General features: G+C 42.9%; 1 protein-coding gene across 2 annotated transcripts in view; it reads left to right on the top strand.

The window, feature by feature from the left end:
* Positions 1-20097, top strand: part of OSBPL5 (oxysterol binding protein like 5) — a 128472-nt gene that overhangs the window by 93879 nt on the left and 14496 nt on the right. For both annotated transcript variants that reach the window (XM_035120813.3, XM_035120805.3), the window contains exons 7-11: positions 3603-3687; positions 9977-10148; positions 14444-14660; positions 17844-18028; positions 19375-19456. In XM_035120813.3, coding sequence (XP_034976704.2) covers positions 3603-3687; positions 9977-10148; positions 14444-14660; positions 17844-18028; positions 19375-19456 — 741 coding nt within the window. The remainder of the gene's footprint in view (positions 1-3602; positions 3688-9976; positions 10149-14443; positions 14661-17843; positions 18029-19374; positions 19457-20097) is intronic.

Below are 20097 nucleotides of genomic sequence, written 5' to 3'. Positions count from 1 at the left end.
ATGGGATTTATTGTGGGGAAGGGAAACATCAGTTAAATCAAGAGAGATTTCAGCAGAATTATCTTTTTGGGAGCATTCCTCGTGATAGATCAGGAGTGGGAAACTTTAGGGCCGGAGGACAAAAATAACCCTCCAGGCTTCTGTTTAAGGCCCTCGGGATCCTCTCTAGGCTATGCCCTCTATGCCACCGCCCTGCACTTTCTGCCAGTGCTTTTGGTAGGCTGAAATGTGTCCTTAACCTGTGCTTGTTGCCTTCAAGGAGGAGGAGGAGGAGGAGGTAGGTAGGTAGGGGGTCAATTCTCCACATGTAAAGTGATATTTCGTTCCATGCTGCGTCTGTCCTGGTCTAACTAGGTTGGAACCTCTATGGGAACACAATATCGGGCATTGTATTTATACGCCTCTAGTACAATAGAGCCTTGAACTTTTTGTGGGCCTCTGGGCCCAGTGAAGATATTATTGCCTGAAGATCTTGCAACCTCTATTTATAAGTAACCCAAGCAACATCGTCAAGAAATGACGCTCTTTCCCTGAGACATAAATAAATAGCATTTGCTGCCAGCTGTGATGAATGAGAATGGCTCGTCACCACCTTCTGACACGTTCAGAGATTATTAACATCTGCTCTGAGGGAACAGTGCTTAACCACACTTGAATCTGGCCCATTCCTGACAGTAGCAAGTCTGCAGACTGACAGCAAAGATACTGTGAGGAACATTTTCAGTCTAAATTAATGCAGTGCTGATTGCTCCATCGCAAGAGACTATAAATGGGGCCATATTTATGCTTGGAGAGCTGATATCATTTTTCATGCTGGCATTAGAAATATGGTATGTCAAAAATGGAACCACAGACATCCAGGTAAATGTCTCATAGCTGGCCACTCAGAACAGACCCATTCTTGTTTGGAAATGAAACAGTCTGTTCTTTCTCTCTTTCTTTCTTTCCTTCTTTCCTTCTTTCCATTACATTCTGACATGCCAAAGTGCTCTGAAATAAAAAGATTGTGTTTTGGAAGGCAAAACAAAAATTCCATGCAAGGTAATAGTTTTTCATAGGATCAGCCAAAAATCATGAAGAATTGTATTCATTTTTCAAGTTGGAAACATAAGAATCTGCCTTTTAGCAAGTTGGACAAATTTTCTATCTAACTCAGTGTAGTCAACTCTGACTGTCAGCAGCTCTCTGGGATTTCAGAGGAGGGGACTTTCCCATCCCTACCTAAAGATGCCAGAAATTTAAACTGGGGCCTCCTGTGTGCAAAGCAGATGCTGAAACACCGAGCTTTGCCCCTCTTCTTGATCCTGCTTGTAAAATAAATAAATAAAAATAAAAAGGAGGGAGGTGCACAGAAAGATGCCTTCCACAATGGAAGTCCCCAACATGCAGTTTGTAATGGTTATCTGTGATTTCTGCCTACCATGCAACAAATATTGGTCAAATTAGCTGGTATTCAATTCAATTGCGGTCTTTAAAATATTGAAACACAATGTGTGTTGTAATTAATCCTAATAATGAACTTGAAATACCAAGTTGTTCACTTGCAAATATTTATCTCATGGGGAAATGTTGGCAGTCGTTAGAAACCTCAATTTTTTTGTCACAAGGTTTTGCTCTGATGTTTGCATTATTGTCTTTTAAATTGGGCCCATGAACAAATTGGTCTGCTTTTGACCTCCTTAATAAAGCGTTAGGCCTTGGTACCTTAAGCCTGCCTCCTTCCAGGTGAACCATCAGTGATGTCATAACATAACCAAATCTGATGTGCCACTATTCCACCCCTGGTTTTCACATGGCAAGCTGAAAGTGTCCCCGCTGTGAAAATTGCATACTTCCTGAAAATATGTCACCTCAGAGAGGAGGCCTGACAACTTTCCTTTTTTTGTGGCATGTCTGTCTTTCTGTCTCGAGAGACAATGAAGTGCACCTTCAGGGGTGAAGTCAAACTGCTGTGTTAGCAGCACCAAAGTGACCTCCCGGGGCACAAGCCTGGGCAGTGTTTGTAGGTCCTGGGCTGCCCAGACGACAATACCCACCTCTCAGCCTTACTGATGTGGTCCAAAGGAAAGCAGAGCAATACGTTTGGCACTAGCTTGAACACAGGAGGTAATGACTCAATGCATTGTGCATGATTAGCAAGATCCAGTCTAATGACTCCTTATGTGAAACCTTTGATGGGGCTGAGAACTTCACCAGCTTTGAGGTTCAGCACTGAGACTCAATTTTTGTCATCTGGGATGGTCTTTTGAGCTACATGTCATAGCTTGGCTCTGACGTGAACACTTTAAAGTGAGAGCACTTTGGGACATTCTTTTAAAATGCTCTTTTAAAGAGTGTTGATCATTTAATCCTAAACTTGTTTACTCAGGAAGAAAATGAGTTGACTCAGTTAAGTGTGCGAGAATTGCTTGACTGCAGTCAAAATCAGGGAGTTTCTTCAGCTTTCTTACAGAAGCTAAGCTGCCTAATAGAATACTTCCAATTCCAGATATGTTGAATATTGAGAAGCTTTCAAAGGTTCATATGGAATGTGTATCAACAGTTAGCATCACAGGTGGCCAAACATGGACTGTAGGATTTATTTATTCATTGCAGTTTTGCATAAGAAAAAAAAATATTTATTGCCGTTTTTTAGATTTTGCTCCTGAGGACCAGAAAAGTGGGAAATAAAATAAGAGGCTACCTCCAATCATGTTGATCTAGAGATGATCTGACAATTCAAACTGCTGAAGCAACACATTTTCTGACCTAGTTTTTAATACCTAAAAATCTCTGTCGGGGAATGAGTACATTTATTTACTTGCCTTCCCTGGAAGAGGCCAGGCTAAGACATCTTTTCTCTTTTGCAAGATGGGCTTGTGAATGAAACTGAAGCTATTGCTATGGAGACATAATAGACAAATGAGCAGGGCTGGGAATCTCATCATTCAGCTTAGCAGATCACAATTCTGCGGCTGACATTAATATGAACTGGCAGTACTTCTAGTGGCCTTTTCCCTTTTGCTAGTTTTAATCTGAAAGCTGGGCTTTGGGAAACCCTTGATGCATTCTGGATATGAATGGTTTGGGGCTTTTTTATATAAGAGATATGTGGGGGAGGAATCGTGTTAATGCATAGTGCTAATATTTTTAGCTGGAGTAAGGGATAGAGTCACTTCTTTATAACGCCAAAGTGTTTTAAATTATCTGTTAACTAAAAGAACAATTGAGTAGCATCTAAGGTAATGTATAAGGCAGCCATTCTAACCCAACTTACTTGGGAGTAAGCCCCACTGAATTCAATAGGGCTTAGCCGTGGTTAGGATAGTGCTATGAACAATGATGACCCCAGGTCAGTTTTCATTTCTGCCATGAACTTTCTTAGGTATACAAGCACTCTCTTCTTGCAATATGGGGGTGATAACTACGTTGCAGGGTTGTTTTTAAGCATTACTGATATTATGTACATGAAACACTTTGAACCCTGTAAATTGCAGCAGAAATGCTAAGAATCATTACAGTGGCATGCCTGGGAAGGATGTTTAAAACCCACTGGATAAAATGGGGTGCTGATATGGGGAAATGATAAAATATGTTTCCCTTCTTTTTATACATCACTCTAGGGTCCAAAGGGAGAGAATGTAGGCTCAATCACACAGCCTCTTCCAAGCAGCTACTTGATCTTCAGGGCAGCTTCCGAATCAGATGGTAAGTTTTTGACCTTTTCTCTATGTCTACATGCTATTCATTTTCTTCCAGTTAACCAATACAGATCTTTCTGGGCAAGCAGATTTGTTTGACCCCTTATGATTCATGCATTGGGCTTCATGTAATTCATGTCATGCACTCTCTGGGGAAACCACCTTTAATACAGTGGAAATGAGTGCAAAATTTTCAAAGGTAAAAGACTTTAAGGTGTTGTTGTTTTTCTTTGTCATTACCATGCTAAACCTTTGCAGCGGGGTAGGGGGGTGGGGGTGGGATTGCAGAACACTTAGTATTGACGTTCCACATCCGGCTGTGTTCCCCTCCCCCAGACGGGTACAATATATAATTAGGTTTTTTGTGGGTTGGGGGGGGGAGAAGAGCCCATATTTCAATTTCTGGTCAGATGCAGGCAGCTCACGGAAGAGAGATGAAACCTAACCAGTCCCTCAGGCTTTTGCGGCAGTTTAATAGTTCCAATGACTGTCTATCAATCCGTGCCATAAAAGCGATTATCTCCTTAAAGATCAATTTAACTTGACATTTCATTTAACATTACAAAATGTGCAGGGTAAAGTAATATGGTCATTCTGTTGCTGGGGAGGGATAGCGTAGAGTTTTTGTCTTAAGAACCTTCATCCCAGCTGGAAAAAAGAGGTGTGCATAAGAACATTTTCCTTTTGGCTTCTGTGGACCGGATTGACCTATCTTGTTTACAATAGCCTTTGGGCTTCTCTAACCTTTACTTGCGATGAGTTTCATGCAATCTGCCTTATGTACTGAAGCAGCAACCTGCTCCTTTGGGTCCTCATTTAGACCTGTCCATCCTTGAAAACTGCATCTTGATGATGATGGAAATTACTGGTAAAATACTAACTGTGCTGAGTATTGTTGGTTTATCCTATATAGTCTCAATTTTAAAACTATATATCTTTTGGGGGGGATTTATGGGATGCTCTGATTTATTCATTTACCACATTTGTACCTTGTCAGGGTACCAAAGTGCTCAGGGAAGCTAGGGCCAAACCAGGCTTGCAGTCAAATGTGTCTTTGCATTTAGTGTGCATATATTCACATGCAATTAGCAGCCGAAGGAGGGATGATAACCACTGGAATCCCAGCAGCTGGGGAAATTAATCCTTTCCTCCCCTGCTGCAGTCCTGACCAAATTTTCGCCCCTGGGGCCAGTCAAAGCATTTCCTCTCAATGCAAATACCAGTAGCAGCTTCAGTGGAGGGGTGTGTGTGTGTGTGTGTGTGTGTGTGTGTGTGTGTGTGTGTGTGACTTCTTGCCAATTATAACAGTGCATGCTTTATCGGAAGTGAGTCCCATTTGTTCTGTGGGTTGCACTCCCAGATAAGTGTGCATATGAGGGCAACTCCAATTTGCTTTCAAGAGTTTGAACTAAGGTTGCCTTATTCTGGAGCCACCAGAATCCCTGTGACTGGGTGAGCTCCCGTTGCTTGGTCCCAGCTCCTGCCAACCTAGCAGTTCGAAAGCACGTCAAAAATGCAAGTAGATAAATAGGAACCTCTACAGTGGGAAGGTAAACGGCGTTTCCATGTGCTGCTCTGGTTTGCCAGAAGCGGCTTTGTCATGCTGGCCACATGACCTGGAAGCTATACGCCGGCTCCCTCGGCCAATAATGCGAGATGAGCGCGCAACCCCAGAGTCGGTCACGACTGGACCTAATGGTCAGGGGTCCCTTTACCTTTTTATTCTGGAGCCATACCACATAAAGAAAATGCTAACCCGGGTTCACTGAGGAGGGAATCATGAGAGGCCAAACTTTGTTAATCTGAAACCATATTGGTCTTCAGCCAATATTTTGCATATAACATTCACTGATTTACTAACACTTACTATTTGTTGTTCCTTTGGCATTTTGGTGGGAATTGAGTTGCCCTGGGTGAATATGGTGTGGCCTACAGCTGTGTTTTTCAATTACTGTTTTATCGAAATGCCTCAAACAAATGGGCTGAACTAACCATTATGTATGTTATAGTGTAGGCACTAGGCAAATAAGAGCCCATAGTAATTAGTCAGCTCCCTGGGCAGACGGAAATTTTCCTCCAGCAGGTGCCATTTATTCTAATTCTTGTGTTGGATCTGCTGGTGGTATGATCTAAATTCTCTGGTGGAGTGCATGAGCAACAGTCTTAAGGAATTGGTCTAGCGGGAAGAAGAGGACAAAGGGAAGAAATACTTCCTCCCCTTCATTTCCCCTCTCCACACCCGTGGCAGCAACACCAACCCCAGGGAGTGTGGGAAGATCTGCCTGGGCTGCCATTTGAATGTGCAAAGGGGAAAGCAGGACAAGAACTTGGGGAAGTTTCCTCTTTTGAAATCAAACGTGGCCATGTTTGATTTCATTGGCAATTGGCCGTTTTCCTGTATATTTAATTTAATAGCATGACAGTCGCTGCTCCCAATTGGCTCGCATCCAGATCCTGGGTGCCCCGCAAGAGTACGTCCAGGGTCACCACCTCTCTGGTTGGTTCCAGTATAAACTGTTCCAGGGCACACAATTTTGCCTCTTTCTCATGCCTGGAAGGCATATGTAGCCAGTCTTTGTGAGGGTAGTTGAAATCACCCATTACTACAATGTCTCTTCTTTTGGATTGTTCCTTGATTTCATCATCTCAAGATCTCCCTGAGGATTTTGAACAGGGGGGTAATATAGCATGTTGGGGCCCGTTATTGCCCGTTATCGCAACCAATGATGATTCTGTGGAGGAGTCTGTCCCTTTTGGAATTTCTCACTTGCTGGACTCAATGCTCTTTATTGTACATAGTGACATCACCTCCAGTATGTCCTTTTCTGCCCTTCCTATAGAGTTTCTCTCCAGAAATAACCATGGCGGTTATGTATGGAGTACTGTTTTATCCCCAATGTTTTTTAAATACCGTACCTGTATGAAGCTGTTGGGAGCCATCATTAGGAGATATGGGTCTAGGTGCCATCTGGATCTCTTCAGTGAATATTTCAGATATCTTGACAGAGCAGTAGTGAGGGGGAGAGGACACATAATAAAGTCTTGTGCTGCCTGCTCCTGTGCCGCTCTCTTTCATTATGTTAGTGTTACGTGATTATCCAACTTGTAAGGTATCAAAATTACTTTTCTATGACTTCTTTCATCAGGTTCCAGCATAATCACTTCGGTTTATTTTGCTGGCAAATCTGAAGAATATGGCTCAGTGTGGGTTCCAATGGAGGAGGTGGTGTTGTTGTTGGCTTCCAGTTTTTAGTTTTAATCCTTCAGTTCAGCAGGTGTAGTTGATTCTAAAAGCATAGCACCACCTGTAGGACACAAAGAAGTATCGCCTACTTGATTTACCCTTTATCTGTTGAAGGCAGTTTTTTAGAGCAAGTGTTTCACAAGTACGATGGTTGGAGGAACACTTCCAACCACAAAGCCAATGCAAGAAGGTGCATAAGACAACTCAGTCCATGGTCTAAATGCAAGGCCTTAAGTCCAGTAACTGAATCACTTGTCTTGATACTGCATACTTGTAAAACCTGGCAAGTTTAAGGATAGGATAGGTAAAGGGACCCCTGACCGTTAGGTCCAGTCGCAGTTGACTCTGGGGTTGCAGCACTCATCTCACTTTACTGGCCGAGGGAGCCAGCGTACAGCTTCCGGGTCATGTGGCTAGCATGACTAAGCCACTTCTGATGAATCAGAGCAGAGCAGCACACGGAAATGCCATTTACCTTCCCACCAGAGTGGTACCTATTTATCTACTTGCACTTTTATGTGCTTTCGAACTGCTAGGTTGGCAGGAGCAGGGACCGAGCAATAGGAGCTCACCCCGAGATACGGACAAATAAAAATCCACATACTTCTGCAATCCTTAAATATTGTCTCTTTATACATCCATTCCCCCTTTTACTCACTCCTAAATGCACTCACCCATACTGACACTTCCTCATATATAAATGCCTACATTCACTAGCTTTGATATAAACCCACAATTTATGCGGGAGTTACGTTCCAGGGATTGCACTTGAAGCCAAAATTGCATATGGTCAAAGCACATTGGGTTCAGTGATGGGCGGGGTTGCCAAAGTCATTTTCCCCAGAACTCTGCCCCCTTTCTGCTCCTTACTTACTTACCATGTGCATAAAGCTGAATGTGCACAAGTTAAATGTCTGTAAGTTGTGGGCTTACTGTATTGGAAACATCCCTTGCTCTCTTCATTGCCTCCTTCCAAATGTAGCAGTTAACAGAAGCCCCTCCTTAGGCTGAAACCCCCAGGTTTATTCTCTCTTCTTTGGGAGGGCGAGGACCCAAAAGCTTCAGCTTATAGTGGATCCCTTTACCTGCTCAAGGGTCCTTGCAGATGGTCTGTTGGTGGAGTATTTATCCTGATTTGTTCGCACAAAATTTACAGGAAGATTATATGGCACCACTATATTCATTCCATTTTGTCTGCATTGAGATTATATGCCCAGTGTTGTCATTATCCCTACTTTCCAGTACATTGCCCATCGCTTTTCTTACCACAAAAATGACGAGTTTTGTATGTAAGCTGCTTTGTTGCACAGGAGTGACAATGCACTTAACCACATAGACTATATTTGCCTATATATGGTTGAATCATGCCTCGCAAACAGCAAGCCATTTTAATGGGTGATAGCATATAAAAGTGGGGAAAGCCTCACCCAAGTTACAACCCACTCCATGCCACCTACTGGGGGAGAGAAAGAGAGATGTCTGGTTTCGATCCAGAAAGTGGCTCCACATTGGCAGGTGTCCCAGATGTTATCCTCCAAATATAGCCTCATGGACAGGAACTGGTTGCTGCAAGTCTGAGAGTACAGTACGAGTTTCTGGGAGAGAAAATTATGCTTGTTATTGAGGGAAGGCGCTCATTTGCAAGCGAGAGAAGCCCTCTTCCATTCTGGAGTTGCATTTCGAAGGGAGTGCATAGGGGAGTTTTGCAGTACAATATGAAAATCAGTATTTCACCATCGTCTGTCTTACGCTTTTTGAGCTGTTTGATCCTATATGCAGAACCATTTTTTCCTGTTAATAATGATGCCCTTTGGTGTTATTTTCTTTACTTGGTGACATTTTCTTTTAACCCTAGCATTTGCTTGATTGAGGAGGCTGAAGGTTTTATAGATTTATTTTATTTTTTAAAAAACACCTGAAATAATGCCTGGGCGACTATTTCTACAACTGAAGCATTGTGTATATAATTGGTTATATGCCACCAGGTTTAAGGAGCTTTTCAGAATGAACGTCACTTTTATCACTAGTGAAACTGGAAACCAATTGCACACACTTGCCTTGTAGCTCTTGCACCAGTGAGGAAGTAGGATAGGATCAAGCACTAATCTTTGTTTGCCTGGATAGGAAGATTCCCCAGAAGCAAATGCCAGGGTATCAATCACTATCAGCAATGCTTTTTCATCAAGGTTTTTTTCGACACTAGCTTAGGAAAAATAATGCTACATGGTGCACTTTAAATGTTCCACTCTCGAGAGTACATGAGGAATAGAATGGGTGAGAAGCCACGCAATTCGTCTTACATTTCAGGGTTCCCGGGCAGCTAAAATCCATTTGATTCAGCAAAATGACTTTGCTCAGAAATTGCCACACTTTGTCACAGTGGGCACTCTGAAGGGAGGAGCAGGCTTACCGAAGGGAGGAAGATGGGCAGTAGAAAACTAACTAGAAATGGAAGAAAACCATAAATGGAGAACACACTTTTTATTGTCCTTGTAAAAGCTGTGCCATAATAAATGTGTCAGTATTTTTAGGTACAGCACAGTGTTTGCTGAATGAAACTGATGTGGCAACCCGTCTGGGAGCTGCTTGGATCATGTTACTTTGCACAGCTTGGATGTTTCAATATTTAGTATCCATTGCAGAGGAAAACTGTGAGAATCTCAGTAATTTGAGTGGCATGCAAACCACAAATACCAAGACCGGAAACGAAGTATGGATTTAAAATGCACTCTATACGTGATCTGCCTACTGTTGTTTTGGATGAGGGTAAACTTTTAGGGACAAATTGTATCCTGAAATATTTCAGATTTCGGCCATCACCTGGAGGATGTAAAAAGCTATTCATATTGAAGAGAGGGACTGAATATCAAATGGTAACATTTATTCTGCAGCCATCAAGTCTCATTGCTTTCAGGACATTTGAAATCTTTGCTGTGTACTGTATTTCCTGTCTCCCTCGATATGGATTAAATGTCTGGATACACGAAATGGGAAGCAGTCAAGAGAGCATTCTGCATTTTCCTATTTGACCTCTGTGTTTGTGTTTTTACAGGCCGGTGTTGGCTGGATGCTCTGGAACTGGCCTTGCGCTGTTCAAGCCTCTTCAGGCTCAGTGCATCCAAGCAAGGGAAAGATGGAGAGTTGAATTGCTCGGCTGATTCTTCGCATGCTGGCCTATACAACCTACTGCACACGGCTACCATCTCGGATCAGGAACTTTTTCAGTAAGGATGTACACACTTACTGCTTATATTCTGAAGTTCTGTAGTGGTTCCTGCAGTTGAGAGTACTTTTCATGCATCTGCTTTAATCCCTTCTAAGTGGTAGCAGTGAGTAAAAGAGCCATTTTGTAATGAGAGCATCCTTTCACTTGAACTAGGACAAAGTCATGATGGCAAAGGTGTCTGCTTCTGAACATGACTTGCCAAGGAGCAACAGTGAGAGAGGGCTCTTGCCTTAATGCCCTGCTTGTGCATATTCTGAAAGCAATTTTTCTGGGAGAACAGGATGCTGGGCAAGATAGGTTGCTAGCCTGATCCAACAGGGCTCTTTTTATGTTCTCAGGCATCACACACACACACACACACACACACACACACACACACACACACACACGTCCTATTTTCTGTTCAGCTGTGTGTTTCTAACATTTGAGGTAAACATAACAACATCCATTGCTTTCTAAATAGTGAGCTTGTGAGTAAAAAATCTGTCACCTAGACATCAGGAAGGGATACAGATTCAACGGTGGTAACTAGGTGTAGATCATTTCCAAGGAGTAGCATTTGTCTCCCACATATTCAGGTAATGCTAGCAGTGTGTTCCATGATGGGATCAAATCCTTCAGTTAAACATCTTCCCCTTGGGGAATTAAGTCAATTAAGCTGACATGTTATTATTAGTAAGTCAGTTTAATTACATGTAATGCTTTCTTCAGCTTATTTAAATTATGCTTGGAAATTTGAGAAGCAGACATTGTGTCTTCCATAAGTTGGTCATCCTCCATGGAAGAATTCGCTCCCCAGCTAGTGCTGTCTTCCTGTGCTGGGTGACTACACAAGAGAAAGTAATTGTGATTACTTTCTGTTATTGGAATGCCCATACAGGGAATGCTCCACTTCTGTTTCAGGTAGCACTAGCATTAAGTCTTTTCTGTCGGTTACAAAAACTTGCTGATGATTATTGCTAATGGGAATTTTCCCTCTGAATTTTCATGTCTGCTTTAGGTTGAGTTTATGCATTGCTGCACTCATTCGATAATTCTAAATTGTATATTAAATAGAACTCCCATAACCTGTCATATCTTTCTCTCCCCCCCTCTCTCTCACACACACAGCATATAGCATCTGCCTCTACTGTGACTGTTTACCTGGCCATTAAGCAGGGTTGTCAGATCAAAATTTCAAAAGCTGGGGTGTCTGTTCAGCAGATGCCATGGAGATTGAGGGTTCTGAAATCAGGGGTGTACCTGCTTCCTGGTCTGTGCTGCTCTCACAGTCTACGGGATGCTCCATCTAAAATCTGGTAACCCATCATGCAGTATTAATATTTGCAGGGATTACAGATAAAGGTTTTATCTGCTTTCAGTCAATCTGTTCCAAATACAGCCGTGTCTCTTTATTCAGACAGACAGAGAAAAAATTCTCTGAATCTAGAGAATCAAGTGAAACTAGTACTTCTCCCCATCTGTTGCAAACAAGGGCCCCTGGAGACAACCTATTACTGAGCATTTGTCCTGTTTTGCTTGCACAACACTTACTTGGTGGTTAGATTGCATCCAGTCTTTGCTAAGCAGTCATAGAATACTAGAATTGTAGAGTTGGAAGGGTTGCCATATGCCCTCTTTTTCCAGGACATGTCCTCTTTTTCATACGTCATAGCGATCCATAGTTAAAATTAGAAGTCAGCAAATGTGTCCTCTTTTTTGCTCTTCAAAATATGGCAAGCCTAGGACGGTCATCTAGTCCAACCCCCAGGAATCTCAGCTAAAGCATCCATAACAGATGGCCATCTGCTTAAAATCCCCCAGTGAAGGAGAGTCCACAACCTCCTGAGGGAGCCCGTTCCACTGTCATTCTGAGCAGCTCGTGGATTTATCCGACAATGAGGACACATTCTGCATTCACCCTAATTGCTTGCAAGGTGTTTACATGTGTTGCCGTTAGTCATTTGTTCATCCAACACTTTTCAATGCATTCTCCCATCACTTTCCAAATGGTAAAATGTCTGTGTTTTAAAAAGAAAGTGGGTTAGTTGCACACAGGTGACAGAGCACTTTAATCCACCTTACATATGCAACCCTTAAGTTCCCATATGCCTTTTTGTCTCCAAAATCCAGATAAAGGACCAGCTTAGTTTGCTCTTTGGAGCGCAGTAGTTGTTGTTCAGGAAGTCCCAGTTGGTGCAAACAACTAGACGCCAGGGCTTGATTCACACTTTGTTTAAATTGTTTCATGTGGCTGTCCATTTGTATGTGCTGTTTTCCATTTAGACCTATAACACACACCACATAGAATTACTACTGTAAACTTTCAAAACTTAGTGGCAAGTGCTTTGCAAATGATTCCCATGTGGATCAGCTCCCCCTACAGTTTGAATTCCAACATGGTCAATCCCCAGTTGTTTGCCAGTGGAACTGGGCCCAGAGAGCATGAGCAATTTGGGAAACCAGATCTATCCTATTCTGCCTTGTGGAATAAGTATTCCTTCTCTGTCATGCCCTTCAGATTGGGCATAGAGGGCATTTTTCATAATACTGTAGAAAGAGACCATAATAATTATCTATGAAAAAGTTGGACTGTAGGCATTTTTTAAAAAAACAACCTTAGTTGCAACCTTAGTAGAGCTCAAAGCAGTAAATCAAATATATGATCTTTGGGCAAAACACATAAATGACCTTCCATGCTCCAAAGTGTAAGATATTGACATAGAGGTCTCTTCATTTGACTTTTAAAGTGGAGTTGCAATGTGTTGCTGTATGCCTTTATTTCAGATTTGCTTGATTCTAAGCCTTATTCATGACAGTTCTGTTCTGAAATGAAACTGAACGGAAGGCTAATTTTGCTACTACAAGTGGGCATATTATTGAAAGATGGTAGAGACGTGGCTTGGCACAAAGCCTGAAATCACTCTATTTGATTAACATGCAACTGTAAAGCCTCTCAGTAAAGCTTCTCATGGTTTTTGGAGAGTCTTTCATGCCAGCCACACAATTTCAATAATAATTAATCTCTGGTTGTTTGTAGGACTGGCTTTAACAATGAATACAGTGGAACAATGCCTTGAAAATAATTGTGAGGACTGGCAAAAGTCTTTCTGCGTGCCAAGTGGTGAGGGGTCTTCAGCCCCCCCAATTTTTCAAGGAGGGGGCTGTGCTCCCCCCAAATCCTGTGGCCCTGCTCCACCACCTCCTCCCCACTGATGTCGTGCAAGGAGGAAGAGGCCAAGCATGGAGTCCAGTTCCATGCTCCCCATTTCCCACCCAGTGTACGAGCACTGGCATCGCAGCAGCAGGATGCCCGTGTGTCCTAGCCCGGCGTGCGAGTGCTCGTGCACTAGGTGGGAGGCAGGACGCATCATGTAATGTGTAACGTGATGTGCCCCTGCAATATGGGGGGCTAGTTGGCGCCCTTGGATTGACTAGTTCACACTTGTAGGATAAATTGACTAAATTTTCTTTTATCAGGTGACAGTCCTAATGATAACCAAAACCTAAAGCACCCTCAGCCGATTCTTCTTTCCTTGGGGTGTTTAAGCAGAGGCTGGGTGGGGAACTGCAAGGGATGCCATTCCAGCTTCCTGCATTCCATTCCTGCTCTGAACTGTTGTTGGACTCTGGGGTACCTTCCAATTATGTGAAACATTTCTTGAGAGACTCCAAATGGCACTGCAGAGCCACACTTCATTGCTTATGATCCTTGGATCTGGTGAGCAACCATATCTTACAAGACTTCCAGCACCTTGAAACTCAGGCTACGTACACACAACATCTTATTCTAGAATCAGTGGAGACAGAGGACTTGGTTTTTTGATGTAGTCCACACACGATCTAGATCCATTGTGTAGTGTTTGCCTCTGGAAATTGCTTCTTGAGAAACTGATTTCATTCCCAAAATAAAAGCTGCTAGCAGATTGGCTCTGGGTTACCCTGCAAGTTTTCCATTTGAAAACAGATGAAGGGGGTCCCGGCAATGGGGAGTGTGTCCACACCTGCCCAACAGCATTCTGGGTGGGTGTATACCAAAACTGTAATCACCACTTCCTTCTTCATTCACCTGGGGCATGCATGTGCATGGAGGAAAAGGTGTGGATGACTTAAGTCAACGATTCCCAAATGCATGTTAAGTAAGCACACCTACCCTTGTGGACAGCAGAATCTAGAATCAATCAAGATTGAGAGCTGCTAATGTTAAGGAGGAGCAAGAACGTTTCTGGGTTGAGAAAAAAACTACCATTTTCGTGCTACAGACAGATTAGCGTGTATGCAGCCTAAGACATTGTAACCATCTGTGTCTTTCAGCTTTAATGAGTCAGCTCTGGAGAACCACCACCTAGAGAACGATGGTTTCTCAGACAAATCTGAAAGGGACAATATAGAAGAGTCTGAGAACGAGATGCATGAGAGCAGCCGGAAGACGAATGAAAGTGAGAGCGATCAGTCCGAACTCCACGGGGAGTCGTCCCAGGAAAAGAAAGGGACCACCTACTTGGAGCAGAACTATGAAGAATTTGGAGAGGTAACCATTTTAACGTCTCTCTATCTAACCACAGAGTTTGTTATCCATCTGTCCACTGCATTTTTCGCCTTATGATAGAAGACTCTTTCCTTCGTCCCATTTCTTTTATTCTGTTGTGAAGAGCTGAGTCGCACTGACAAAGTCATTTTCAAGAAACAGCAGGAGCGCAATTGCCCCTCCAAGAATCTGTTTTCCAGGACAATTTAACATGCCTTATTCCAATGAGAAGTGTAAAATGTGTTGGTTTTTCCTTCATATCATGAACAAAATGAGCTGCTTGTGAGCTGCAATAGGCCAATGGACTTACGGTACATTAAATGGCTTACTAGCAGAACCACAACATTATTTCTCACCCAGTTTAATAACCTCAGGGCACATGCTCATGCCCAATTAGAGAAAACTTTGTTAACTTTATACAATTTGTTACTTTTTTGTGTGTGGGAAAACTAGAGTCAGACATGGAATTTAAATGGAATATGAAAAAAGAGGACTTTGATTGTATCATTGTAGTGTTTGCCATTGCGCCATTGTATTCAGTGATGCTTACTCCCTTGTAAGACCTTTGTTCATCCCACTCTTTTCAATGCCTTTCCCTGTCACTTTCCAAGCCACAAAAAATCAGATTTATTTTTTTAAAGTATATTTATTGTGCTAGGGCAGCAGAGCTCTTTAAACCACATCAAAGGCACAAACCTAAAGTTCTGGTATGCAATTGAATTCCACCTGCAAAATTCTAAAAGTCTGGAGGCACACTAGCACAGGGTTTGTTGTTTAGTCGTTTAGTCGTGTCCGACTCTTCGTGACCCCATGGACCAGAGCACGCCAGGCACTCCTGTCTTCCACTGCCTCCCGCAGTTTGGTCAGACTCATGTTGGTAGCTTTGAGAACACTGTCCAACCATCTCATCCTCTGTCATCCCCTTCTCCTTGTGCCCTCCATCTTTCCCAACATCAGGGTCTTTTCCAGGGAGTCTTCTCTTCTCATGAGGTATTGGAGCCTCAGCTTCAGGATCTGTCCTTCCAGTGAGCACTCAGGGCTAATTTCCTTCAGAATGGATAGGTTTGATCTTCTTGCAGTCCATTGGGACTCTCAAGAGTCTCCTCAAGCACCATAATTCAAAAGCATCAATACTGTATTAACATAGGGTACCCCTCTATAAACAGTTAAGAATGTAATTTTGTTCTTGATTCCTGTTGTTGGAAAGACTTGCTTTTCAATCCGTTGTGATATATATGTGTGAAGCTAAGATATATGCCTCGCAAAGTTGGCAAATACATCTGATGAAAGCACTGACAGATCAATACACATCATAGCTTATAGTACCACTGCAATAGCTTTTCGTCTAACAGTTTCCATTATCTAAGGTGGATCAAGCTTAGGGATGTTGTTTGTCTGGGGCGCAAGACAGATTGTAACTAATAGAAATCGATAGAGAGGGAAAAGGTTCATTGCTCCTCGCTCACAGGCTTTCTTTTTATCAAACTCCGCTCTGCGGCAAGGGGCATGGCGATAAGTTCCCATTATGGGTTTGCTCTAGGGAACAATGCTCTGCAGGGCAATATTGGAGCATAAAAGATGCCCAAGCTAGGGAAATGCAGCAGCCACAAGTTTCACCTTGTATCTGTAGTCTCAGTCACCTTGGGTTTTGTTTCTCAGAAAATAAAGCAGGGTGGGGAGGTTGTGCAGTTAACTTTTTAGAATATCCAAGGCCATGCAATGACTTCGGAGCTTAAGGAGTTCCTGATTCACCTCAAGCCACCTTGTTAATGGCAAAAGCCAACTGTCTGTGAAGTGATCTGATTCCCCAGAAGCTTGATTGGTGAGTTCTTCCTTTGCACAGCCTGCTTCTCTTACAGACCCAAACTATTCCATATTTTTTTACAGGGAGAATTATGGAGAATGTTGAGGTGGAGCTTGGTTAGCAAGTGCCTTTCCCACAACCACCTTACAGCATTAGTTAAAAGCAGCTTAAAAGCAACATCCAAGTGCTAGATAAGCTTCTTACAGTTTTCTTTGCCATTAAAAGTTTAGATGTTGGGCCCCAATGTCAATAAAACATTATTTCTGCCATGTTGTTGAGAGGAAAACGCTGAGGTTGCTCCAGGAGGTGCATAAACCAGCCTGTTAAAGGGGTTTGAATCTGCATTAATTCTCTCTGGATTTGCTTAGCCGTGTTGAATTGCACACAACGATGACCTGGTTCACACATGGCACTATGTCAAACCATGACTTAGCATGAACATGCAAGCTCCCTTAGAGATGAGGTTGTGGCTTCTTGGCTTCTTATCCAGTTGTTCTTCCGCAGCGACGCTGAGTCATGATTTGGCTTAAGCTGTCCTCCAGACAGGCACGTAGCAAGGGAGGGGCAGGGAGGCGGGGCGCCCCTGGCTCCAGTCTGGTGGGGGCAGCGTGCAGGGCAGTGCTGCCGGCCCCTGGCCCGCCCATCGCCTCCTCTGGCCGAGCGTGCCGCCGCCCTCGCTGCAGCCGCCCTCTGCCCTCGCGCGCTGGCTGCCACCGCCCTCGCAGAGCTCGCCTGCTGCTGCCACCCTCGCAGAGTGCGCCGGCTGCTGCAACCACCCTCACGCGCCACCGCGGACGGACGTCATGACGCATGTGTCAGGCCGTGTCATGACGCACGCGCCAGGGCGGACTGCGTATGTACCGCCCCGGCAGCCAAGCAGCACTGCTCGCCACTGCCTCCAGACCTAGGCTTGTGGTTTAGCTCTCTTCAAACAAACCATGAGCTGTAACCAAAGTTCATCCTGTGCTTCACAGCTCCTAGTCTGGCTAGTAGCAACAGAATGTCCAGAGGAGGAGGAGCATGTCCTCTCTGGCAGCCAGCATGTTTGCCCATTCATCCTGAGCTATGGTCTGGCTTTGTGTTTAATGTGTAAACAAGTGCAACTAAATACGAAGTAGACACATGGCGCAAACAGGAACTTCCTGACTTGATCTACTGTTTAGACATGTCTTCACAATATGAATTTCTCTTTCTAACCAACCAGTATCTACTGATATTTTTAATTGTTTTATGGACGTTTATAGATCATTTTTTAAAATTATATTTCATAAGCTGTAAGCTGCCTTGATATATACTTTATGAAAGTGGAGATTATAAATATTGAAACAACCAAATGGAGCATCAGCAAGCTGAAGGGTTTTTCCCTGCCCTCTTCTCTTTAGACAGGCGAATGCTCTCAAACAGAAACAGTGACCGATGAAAACAAGAGCTTGATGTGGATCATCCTGAAGCAGCTGAGGCCTGGCATGGACTTGTCCCGTGTCGTTCTGCCCACCTTCATCTTGGAGCCACGCTCCTTCCTCAACAAGCTTTCCGATTATTACTACCACGCCGACCTACTTTCCCAGTAAGCAGCGCCTGCTGGCTTTTTGATGATGCAGTGCGCAGATGTGCACCCATGTGCCAGGAGTATTAGTCTGGCTGCAGCTGGGATGTTTGTATGCTAGAAAGGGCTCCCTGATAATACGTGAGGCTCTCAGAGTTAATCGGCTGGTGCCGTAAATCAGGACAGGAATCCATTTCAGTGACCTTTAGACATCAACAGTTTATGGGAGCTGTGAGGAAAGCAAAGAAGAATAAAAATGAGAGGTGTACTGATACGATTTCTGCCGCACTCAGCCTTGCCAATGTGTAATTGGCAATAACTGCATACCCAACCTATTGATAGGTTAAGTTTTGTGGAAAAAGCAGAGCAAACATATAGGGAAGAAGAATCCTGGAGCATTTTTTAAGCAGCAATAACATGTACAGTAAAAAAAAACCCTAGATGCTTTTGGAGGTATAATTAGGGGGATATTATGCAGGCCTTTAGGTTTGGCAGACTAGGACTGCTCTCCTCTGTGCACTTTCTGGGAATACTTTCCACTAAATACAGTGGATCTTACTTTTCAGTAAACATAGATAGGATCTTGTGCAGTAGGAAACCTCCCCCCCTCCTATAAAGTGAGGCAGGATCTAAAATTAGGATATTTTAATGTGCAGTCTGCATGAGCTGGTTTGCAAGGGGTGGGATAAACTTAAATGCTCTTTTCAGATTTCCAGCTAGCTTTTGGTATTGATTTTAAGAGTCAGATGGGTAAAACATTTCAGAATCTACAATTAAATGTCATTGACCCTTGTGTAAGTCTCGCTGTCTCCACAATTTTTATTCAGATAAATGGAGGAGATCTGAGACTTAATTTTCTCCATAAGTAGCTACAGCATTAGGACTGTGGTGCTATAGGCTGTCTGGTTCTCTCAAGTGGCTTATATGACTGTAGATTTCTCCATAGCCCTGCATTTTTAATGGAGTAGCTCATGTAAAACACTACTCATATTTTACTTTTACATTTTATGTCATTGATTTGTTCTAGTATTTAAAAAATTTAAACCTCTTTGGGTGCCTTGGGGAAAAGGTTGGCATATACATGCAATAACTAAATACCCATAATCATGTAAAATTATACTGTAGCCATGAGCTAAGCTACCCAACCAGGGTAAGATTAAGATCAGGTGAAGACTCTTAGATGAAGTATTCAGGCAGTTCCATTCAATTTAAGCTTTGATAGTATAAGTACAAGTTAAGTTAACAAGGGAGACTTGAAAGGGTTTCCACATTGTGGTGCTGTTGGTTCTTTTTGTATCTGATGTGATTTCATGTGTCTGTAAAACCACCTAGGGCAAGCAGATCAGCTAATTACTCTTCTCCTATAGAGCTGCTCTTGAAGAAGACCCATATTGTCGAATCAAGCAAGTCTTGAGATGGTACCTATCGGGCTTTTATAAGAAGCCAAAGGTAAGATTATGCTTAACTCATACTCCAAGGATGCTATAGAACCCTCTTGGGTTCAGGATAAACTAGATGCATTATTCTCCCAGCTAAAAGCTAGCATTGCAAGCCTGCAATTTTTCAAGAATATTTTGTGGTCAAGGATAAACAGAATGACTAATGTTGGTTAAATAGTTATTGGGTGATATCCAACATTAGTAATAGTCAGGGTACAAATATTGAAATCAATGAACTTAAGTTACCCTGGGTATAACTATTGTTGGATATCACTCTTTAAATATAGGGGACTTCTCTTACAATCCTTCTGGAGATAGAGATTTTTTTAAAAATAAATAAATGGAAAAAAGTAAGGAACCTCCAGTTTCTCCCACCAAAACCATCCAGCTTACTTAAGAGAACTCACAGGCTCAGGCTTTGAGCACCGGGACATTGTATTAATTAATTAAATTTGTATACCACCCTTCTTCCACAGATCTTGGCAGTTCACAACATAAAAATTCAATTGAAAGCACAAAATAATGATAAGAACAAGAACAAAACACACACACACACAAACCGATACCCCACCCCTTCCCACAAACACATTTAAAAGGGGTATAAGAGGTTAATCAGCCCAAGGCCTGGTTGAACAATACCATTTTCATCTG

The sequence above is a fragment of the Zootoca vivipara genome, chromosome 1 (assembly GCF_965207765.1).
Source record: "Zootoca vivipara chromosome 1, rZooViv2.hap1.1, whole genome shotgun sequence".
Taxonomy (NCBI): Eukaryota; Metazoa; Chordata; class Lepidosauria; order Squamata; family Lacertidae; genus Zootoca; species Zootoca vivipara.
The sequence above is the reverse complement of the archived record's forward strand: the minus strand, read 5'-3'. Positions and strand labels throughout refer to the sequence as shown.